The sequence below is a fragment of the Oncorhynchus tshawytscha genome, linkage group LG30, assembly GCF_018296145.1.
Source record: "Oncorhynchus tshawytscha isolate Ot180627B linkage group LG30, Otsh_v2.0, whole genome shotgun sequence".
Taxonomy (NCBI): Eukaryota; Metazoa; Chordata; class Actinopteri; order Salmoniformes; family Salmonidae; genus Oncorhynchus; species Oncorhynchus tshawytscha.
The window spans coordinates 37,974,042-37,984,041 of NC_056458.1; the positions used below are offsets into that span (position 1 = coordinate 37,974,042).

At 44.6% G+C, this 10,000-nt stretch overlaps 1 protein-coding gene across 1 annotated transcript in view; it reads left to right on the forward strand.

Annotated features, from left to right (window-relative positions):
* LOC112228197 (follistatin-related protein 4-like) overlaps positions 1–10,000 on the forward strand; it is a 235,837-nt gene that overhangs the window by 111,649 nt on the left and 114,188 nt on the right. Inside the window, exon 4 of the mRNA XM_024393305.2 lies at positions 1,188–1,430. Within this exon, the coding sequence (XP_024249073.1) occupies positions 1,188–1,430 (243 nt within the window). The remainder of the gene's footprint in view (positions 1–1,187; positions 1,431–10,000) is intronic.

Genomic DNA, 10,000 nt, shown 5'->3' on the forward strand with positions numbered 1-10,000 from the left:
CTCTGGAGTCTCCTTTATGTAATTAAATGACTTTCATCCTCTAACAATGGAACCGCACCTTTGTTATTAAATATTCTAGGGGTTTAGATACGATTATACTCAAGGCAGATTTAATTTGTGTTTTCAACAGTTTTATTATAATAGTAGAGATAGAGGTCTTGAGTTGAGCTACAATGGTTTCATAAAAGGGAATTAAAAGATGACCCTCTAGAGCATCAAACAATGATGTATTATGCTGAATAATTCTGAATGAAATATTATGCTGAGTGATGCCAATCAGATACCCAATAGTACATTCCTGGACAATAATTCCCCACCTGCCCATCCATGATGCTTCATCGCTGAGGTTGAGATCCCCTGCCTCTCCTCCAAGAAAGGTAGCTTAGCCGCTAACCCCAGTCCAGCATGCCTGTCTCGCCGCAGCCTAGCCGCTAAGCCCAGCCCAGCATCCCTCTCGCGCCGCAGCCTAGCCGCTAACCCCAGCCCAGCATTCCTTTCTCGCTGCAGCCTAGCTGCTAATCCCAGCTCTATCCCTCCTCTCTCTCCTCCCAGCCTAGCTCATAACACCAACCGAGCTCTTTCCCAAACCAGGCTTCATAAATCCCAGCTCAGATCCCAACAGGAGAGCGATCCCTCCCAGGCCCCAGGGCCCGGGAAGATCAATCCAAGGTGGAGTGACTGCAAGCCTCAGCAGCTTTTGCCCTGCTTTAAGTGCAAATAGATTCAATCAGCAGGGAGTGAGAGGGCCTCCATGGTGAGGGGTCCGGGACTGACAGGTGCTAGGAGGGATGTGTGAGGAGAAGTAAGGTGCAATGTGTGTATGTGTGTGTGTGTGGAATATATTGTTCTTTTTTCAAAGGGAGGTGTTAATGAGTGCACCAGAATGGAAAATCACAACACTGTTATTTTCAGTGATTTTATTAACTTTATTTTGGCGCACACAACAGGTGTTCAAAGTGATTAATGTTCTGTCCTCCAACACAACCTGTCCAACCATCCTTCCTATTTTTCATACTGGGTTTTCTTAGTATGATAGGATGCTGTTCAGTACAGAGTTTTTCAGTCTACTGGCAGTCTACCAGCTTAAACCCTGGCTTTCTTCCTGTCTATTCCAGTCTCTGTCAGTGTTTCTTCCCACCTAAATCCTGGCTTCCCTCTCTCTCTCTCTCTCTCTCTGTTTCTTCCAGTCCACTCTGGGTCAGACGGAGGACCCTGCAGGAGGACATACTGTGGGAGGGGCCGCCAGTGTGTGCTGCTGGAGGTGACGGGCCGGGCAGAGTGTGTGTGCCAGGAGAAGTGTCGGCCCACCTTTGTGCCGGTGTGCGGCTCCGACGGCAGGTTCTACGAGAACCACTGTGAGGTGTACCGCACCGCCTGCCTGCAGAAGAGACGGATCTACGTGGTGCACAGCAAGGACTGCTTCTTCAAAGGTAGAACCATATCACCACACAGTAATGTTGTTATCATTGAACATGTTGATGTTCTGATACCAAACAAGTCAAATTGAAAAGATACTATTTTGTTTAATGAATCAAAGGAACTCTAAAACCCGAAGCTGGGAGATAATTAAATCCACACACTGCAACTGTGAGTTACAAACAAAACATTCTCTAGAAGTTGTGCTAATTATGTCAGTTGAGGACACAGAATTCCTTCTTAAAATACAGACAGCAACAAAAACAGTGATGGATGGCTAGACTTTATTTTTCTAAGTAATTCTTTCATTCAATACAAATGGAGTCAAACAAATGGGGCATTAAATAAATGAAAGAGGGAAATGATTTGTGCCTCATCCATAGTCTGTGTCCTGGCACTCAAGGCTGTTGTCCTGGAAACCATATCATTGCACTAACAGATTGGTCTCTTACCGTATGCAGTTTCCATTATAGGAGGTTGTATTCAGCTTCTATATGGTTTTATATTGTATTAGGATTCATTTCAATGAATGAATTGAGCCAGTTCCTAAAACTGAAGAAACTGAACATTGCCCACTAAACAATGTTAGAATAATGTAAGCCGAATGGCAGGCTTATATATAGGAAATGTCCTTTACATGTATGTTGAGTTTTCATATATAATTCAAAGTATGGCATAAGCATCCCAGCAATATCTAACATCTGCACATATTTTCTGTCAAACCTGCAACTTCAGTTTGCTAACAGCTTCAATTCATAACAAATTACCACGAATCACAAATACTGCATTGATTATCATTGGACTCCCAGACCCTTCCCTCCTGAACAAATGTGCAATTCAGGAAAAAAATCCTGCCTTATTATCCACAATGCAGACCACCCACTCAGTCACTGCTTCGACCTCCTGCCATCAGGATGTAGCTACTGGTCGGTAAAAGGCCACTCTAATGCAATATAACAGTAGCAGTGTTCTAATGTTAAACTCCTCTGTTTCACTGTCGATACTGGGACAGTGAAGGTTGTTTCTTGTTGTTACACATCACACTGAACAATGTAACAGCCAGTAGGCAGCACTACATCTATTATTTACTGACTGTTTCCCTGTTGATAATGTTTACTGCTTTTCATTGCTTGGTCTGGGACGGGGAAGGCTGTGTCTTGCTGTCTACCTGTGGTGAAAAATCATTTCCCCTTGAAGACCCGTGAACAGTATCCATTGAGTCCTTACTGTCTACAATAACGTATGCATGACTGGCTGAGGAGGCAATGCCCCTACTCGTCTCTACTCTAAAGATCATTTCCCATTTTGACTGGGACAGTAAAACACAGTAATTATCGGCCTTATGCTTCTAGCAATAGAAGCAAGTAGCGGAGTACAGTACATGGTTTACAATGGTGTCATGTGAAGCTGGGTCCAGGTAGTTAGAGAGGAGAAGTGAACATGCAGAAATGTTCTGCCATCTCACATTCGAGTGCCAGAGATCCCCGGCAGACACTGCCATGCATGCTTCATTCAAATTAGGCAGGTGTTCAATCGCAACATTACACTTGATTACCGTTTCAGTGCAAGCCAGCGACGGAAGAGGCTCACATAAGTAGTAATGCTTAAATGTCAGTGAAGACCTATTTGTTTAGCTTCCTGTGCGAAGAGCGGTGGGGTGGAACATTATAGAGTCTGCTGAAAATGCAAGGATTAGGTACAGATGTAGGATATTCATTTGAAGCCAGTTTTCTACAGTAGAAAAATAATTCTGTAGCAACATGAAATGTGAATCATTACGTGGATTGTAATGAATGGACATTTTTGTAGTTGTTGATGCACTTTTCGTGAGGGAATATCAAGTCTTCATTTTCAAGATGGAAATGGCAAACTTAGAAGCCTTTTAAAACCTCAAATACACAACTAGTTTTACATTTGCTGCACTGCAAAAGGGTGATCAAATTGAAATCCTATATCTGTTATGTACTATAAATAGGATGGAGTCTAACTTGAATACAGCATTATGACATCAAATGGTATTTATAAGACTGTCACCACCATTATCAACCGTACAAAAGCACGCAGAAATAGACTAAAGTGTTGATTTGTCTAAAACCGCAAAAGAATCAGTAGGAGATTGAAGGATTCAGAGCAAAAAAAAAGATTATTCTATCAAATGATGATTGAAAAGCAGCTGTCCTCTAAGAACCATTTTAAATGGTTAAGTATTATGGACAAAATTAGTCAGGGTGAAGGGGATTGGCATAACAGTCCCTTATCTAGAGAAAACTGTACAAAACTGTGTTTTACTATCGCTTTCCTTATGGATGGATACAAGGTGGAGGAGGACGTATAGGAAAGTACTTAAGGCTTCTCCCCCTCAACACCTTATTCCTCTGTTTCCCCCACACAGAAATACTCTTTCAACCCCTTTGTCAACCAATCATTTTGAAGCCAATAGGAAGAGATTGCAGCCTGCCATCCACTCAATAGTATTGATGTAAGCCTTTGGCTCTTGGCCATTGGCCTGTGACAAGCTGGAGATATGATTGTGGGGTGCTCTAGAAATGCCTATGGAATCCTGGCTCAGGCTTTTGTCGTATTTGGTGGTGACGTTACTTTAGTGTTTCAACAAGGAGTGTAGCTGATGGGAATACAATAAATCACCAGTCATCTCACATCTCACCAGTATGCCACATTCAGGTGGCATACTGTACATCCTTGAACACACACGCAAACACAAATGTACATGCACAGCACACTCAGACACACAGATCACCCACACAAGAACTGGTCAGCAAACTACCACACAGTACAACTCCTTTGCTTGATTGGAAATAAATACAAACAAGAGAACAACTTTGTTTGCCCTTGTTTTTACTTCTGAACAACATCCCGGGTCAGGCCCATTTCCCGACCCCCTTTAATTAAAACAACGCTCGCTAAAACAATCCAAACAGAGCTAACAGAACTAACATGGCTGATTATTTGAATAGCTTTCATCTCCTGAATGATGGACCACAACAAAGCACAGCCTGTTCTGCTGCAGCCTGCAGCACAGCGGGAGGTCTGTGAAGCAGCCAGGCTGACTGACCGATTTCTTCTTCCCATTCAGCCAGCCCAATCCAACGCCCCCATCTTCCAACACAGACGGGGTGAAGTTACAATTCACCAGCAGGGTGTGTCCTAAATGGTCCCCCTCTCCCCTACCCTTCTCCCTACCCTACCTCCTACCCTCCTCCTACCCTCCTCCCACCCTTCTCCCTACCCTTCTCCCTACCCTACCTTCTACCCTTCCTCCTACCCTTCTCCCTACCCTACCTCCTACCCTACCTCCTACCATTCTCCATACCCTTCACCCTACCCTACCTCCTACCCTTCCTCCTTCCCTTATGCCTACCCTTCTGCCTACCCTTCCTCCTACCCTTCTCCCTACCCTTCCTCCTTCCCTCCTTCCTACCCTTCATCCTACCCTTCTCCCTACCCTTCCTCCTTCCCTTCCTTCTACCCTTCCTCCTACCCTTATGCCTACCCTTCTCCCTACCCTACCTCCTACCCTACCTCCTACCGTTCTCCATACCCTTCACCCCACCCTACCTCCTACCCTTCCTCCTACCCTTCTCCCTACCCTTTTCCTACCCTTCTCCCACCCTTCTTCCTACCCTTCTCCCTACCCTTCCTCCTTCCCTTATGCCTATCCTTCATCCTACCCTTCTCCCTACCCTTCCTCCTTCCCTTATGCCTACCCTTCTCCCTACATTGACCACGGTCAAAAGTATTGGACTAGGGAATAGGGTGTTTTTTGGGATGAGGCCCCAGCCTGTAGATTGCGTTTAAAAATGACTCTACCAGGGTCAGACCGAGTTCAGAAACAAGCAATTGAGGGGCCATTGCCTCTCCTCGCGATTCTTGATAATGATCAATCGGACACGTCACACGTCGGACAAATTAGAGCAACAGCGATGGATGGAAGTTCACTTGTCCTCCTCTTCTGTTTTTCTTCTCTCAGCATTTGACTGCTCTCTGGTCTCTTATCGGTCTGCTTGGTTTGATGTCTGGCTGTGGTTATTGCATTAGCTATCAAAACTGCTTTTCACTGTGCCCTGTGCCCACTGTGTGGACTCTTTTCTTAAGTGTCTGTCTTATTGCTTGCTGATCTTTGACCCCTTGTGTCTAAAGCCATTAGCTCAGTTACAAAAACACTTTGGTTTTGGAGGAGTAGATCAGTTTCAGGCACAGTTCACGCCCTGCAGACCTCAGCCAACCGCTTGCAGGGCCACCCGGGTTCACAGTGTGAAGCGGAGGTCTGAAATGCTCCTGACTCTGTACACAAGCTAGTAATCTACATGATGCTGAATACTGTGCAGTATATGGCTCATCATACCACTGCACTGTCATGTCATTTTACAGCTACATCAAATTGTTTTACTCTCATTATTCTAAGTATGAATTGCTTCTAAGTTATACACACAAACTGGACCTGTTCTGTCTGTAGTTTTCCTACTTCCAAGAATGTCATTGTTTTAATATCATATTAAACAATGTTGAGCATTATTTTGTACTGAAACGGAATAGACTGAGTATACAAAACATTAAGTTACAAAACGTCATACTATTGAGGTTGGCTGGATGTCCTTTGGGTGGTGGACCAATCTCGCTATACTCAGGAAACTGTTGTGTGAAAAACCCAGCAGCGGTGCAGTTCTTGACACAAACCGGTGCACCTGGGACCTACTACCAAACCCCGTTCAAAGGCACTTCAGTATTTTGTCTTGCCTGTTCACCCTCTGAATGGCATACGTACACCATCCACGTCACACACCATCCACGTCACACACACACCATCCACGTCACACACACACCATCCACGTCACACACACACCATCCACGTCACACACACACAATCCCTTTCTCAAGTGTCTCACGGCTTAACCATCCTTATTTAACCTGTTTATCAACAAGGGTTCATAGCGTTCACCTGGATTCACCTGGTCAGGCAACAGTATGTCATGGAAAGAGCAGGTGTTCATAATGTTTTGTACACTCAGTTTACGTACCACGGTCCCTTACCTCCATTATATGGCGCCCTGTATAGGACAAACCCTCTATGGAGCACATCATGTCTGCATCCCAAATGGCACCCTACTTCAAATCAAATCAAATTGTATTTGTCACATGCGCCAAATACAACAGGTGTAGTAGACCTTACAGTGAAATGCTTACTTACAAGCCCTAAACCAAAAATGCTTTATTAAGAAGTAGTTAAAAATAGAAAATAAAAGTAACAAATAATTAAACAGCAGCAGTAAAATAACAAGCGAGGCTATATACAGGGGGTACCGGTACAGAGTCAATGTGGAGGCTATATACAGGGGGTACAGAGAGTCAATCAATGTGTCAATGGGGGCTATATACAACAGAGTCAATGTGTTAGTCGAGGTAATTGAGGTTATATATACATGTAGGTAGAGTTAAAGTGACTATGCATAGATTATAAACAGAGAGTAGCAGCAGCGTAAAAGAGGGGTCTGGGTAGCCCTCTGATTAGCTGTTCATGAGTCTTATGGCTTGGGGGTAGAAGCTGTTATGACCTAGACTTGGCGCTCCGTTACCACTTGCTGTGCGGTAGCAGAGAGAATAGTCTATGACTAGGGTAGCTGGTGTCTTTGACCATTTTTAGGTCCTTCCTCTGACACCTATAATTTCACCTATATTAACTATATTTCCTATATTTCTTTTGATCAGAAAAAGTATTGCATTATGGACCTTGGTCAAAAGAGCCTCTTCACACTTACTTTTCGTAGACCCTATTACGGAGGTAGCGCATGACACCTGCCTGACAGTTGCAACCCTTGAAGCAGGGTAGTGTAGACAGAATTGTCTCGTTGAGCCAGCAGCTCTACAGTAAAAATGGTAATAGCAGAGCAACATTTTTTTGAAACAGTCGAAATGTATAGACATTAACCGCAAGGTTGCAAGTTCAAACCCCCGAGCTGACAAGGTACAAATCTGTCGTTCTGCCCCTGAACAGGCAGTTAACCCACTGTTCCCAGGCCGTCATTGAAAATAAGAATTTGATCTTAACTGACTTGCCTGGTTAAATAAAGGTAAAATAAAATAATAGACATTTTCCTAATATTTGAGACTTGTTTTGTGTTTTTACCTGAAATTGCAGTAGCAGCCTGATACATTCTGAAATTGTCCCAGTAGCTGCCGGCTGCACTGAGCCAGGTAAAGGTATGGAAGCCCATCATCATCACCTAAAACATGTCATATGATCATACACATAGATGTTTTTCATTTGTAACATTGTGTGGGGATGGGTGGGAAATTGTTTTCTTGGGGCTAACCTAACCAACTATAGAATTCTCTTTCGCCACACCGCTCCTCAGTCTCTCCTTCATATTTTGTAGTGGGAATAGGGCCTAAACTGTGCCACTTCTATTGTAAAGTTGTGCAGGGCACATATAACTGCCTGAGAAACTATCATTCCTTCTTCTTCTTATTCAGGGCTGTGCTGTTGAGTGTTTTGCCAGGCAGATGAGATGTGGCCATGCCCCAGTTCCCCCTTGACAGCACTTCATGTGTTACAGTTTTGTTATTAACAACCCTTCTAACAATCCCCATCCTTCTCAGTTCTCTCATGAACACCCCCCCCTACCCGTCCTCACGGTCACGTGCTCACCTATATTAAGTTTATTCCTCCCCACAGATTCATTATGTGAAAGTAGTATTTGCTGTGTGGAAATGGATGCCCTGTCCCGGATTGAAAGGTCCCCAGCTCCTCCATTAGTCCCCTGTATTATACATATCACTCGCACCTATGAAAATAGAAAGGTCTTCTGGTCGCTGTACATGCTGGTGAGCTGGTGAACATTCACAGACGGTTTGACTACAGAGCCATTACAGCCCAGCGGTCCCTGCCTGCCAACGCCCTGGTCCTAGCCCAGATCTTTTAACTTCCTCCACTGTGAATGCCGGCGCAGATGGAGAACAAAACACGCCCACGGTTACCGTTTAGACAAAATGGCCGTGCTGTGGCGTTGTAGTGTTGTGGCTCAGTAGGGACATGTTAGGACAGCTTTACTGTGCATGGTGCTTTTAAGGCTATCAGACCCTGCTTTTATGGACCATTGTGCCATCTTCCTGTTTGTCACATCGTATACTAAAACCCCTCTCGGTGGCCATGAGGCAGTCAGCCAACATACTGTTCACACCAGACCCGGGCTGGATCCCAAATGACATTGTGTTTCCTTTATAGTGCACTACTTTTGAATAGAGCCCTATGGGCTACTGTTTATACACACTGTATATTTATTTATATACTGGATTTTTGATATAGCTCACTTAATAAATCTACTGCTGTACATGTCAGTCTTAGTTTAGCTTGTGTAAATTCCCCCGGTGTACACACAGTGCATTCAGAAAGTATTCAGACCCCTTGACTTTTTCCACATTTTGTTTGTCACGGCAGATTTCCTCCTCTTCCTCTGAAGAGGTGAAACAAGGATTGGACCAATATGCAGCGTGGTAGGTGTCCATGTTTTAATAGGGAAAACTGAACATGAACACAAATACAAAATAAAAACGTGAACTGACAACGAAACAGTCCCGTGTGGCACAGACACAAACAATCACCCACAAAATACCCAAAGAATATGGCTGCCTAAATATGGTTCCCAATCAGAGACAACGATAAGCACCTGCCTCTAATTGAGAACCAATCTAGGCAACCATAGACTTACATAAACACCTAGAAAGAAAACAGCCCCACAAACATACAAAACCCCTAGACACGACAAAACACATACATCACCCATGTCACACCCTGACCTAACCAAAATAACAAGGAAAACAAAGAACACTAAGGTCAGGGTGTGACATTGTTACGTTACAGCCTTATTCTAAAGTTGATTAAAACACTTATTTTCTCATCAATCTACACACAATACCTCATAATGACAAAGCAAAAACAAAGCAAAAAACAACGAGCAGTATGGCTGGTGGCATTGCCATGCTGGAGGGTCATGTCAAGATGAGCCTGCAGGAAGGCTACCACATGAGGGAGGAGGATGTCTTCCCTGTAACGCACAGCGTTGAGATTGCCTGCAATGACAACAAGCTCAGTCCGATGATGCTGTGACACACCGCCCCAGACCATGACGGACGCTCCACATCCAAATCAGTCCCCCTCCAGAGTGCAGGCCTCGGTGTAACGCTCATTCCTTCGATGATAAACGCGAATCCGACCATCACCCCTGGTGAGACAAAAACCGCGACTCGTCAGAGAAGAGCACTTTTTGCCAGTCCTGTCTGGTCTAGCGACGGTGGGTTTGTGCCCATAGGCGACATTGTTGCTGGTGATGTTTGGTGAGGACCTACCTTACAACAGGCCTACAAGCCCTCAGTCCAGCCTCTCTCAGCCTATTGTGGACAGTCTGATGGAGGGATTGTGCATTCCTGGTGTAACTTTGGCAATTGTTGTTGCCATCCTGTACCTATCCCGCAGGTGTGATGTTCAGATGTACCGATCCTGGGCAGGTGTTGTTACACATGGTCTGCCAACGAGAGGACGATCAGCTGTCCGTCCTGTCTCCCTGTAGCT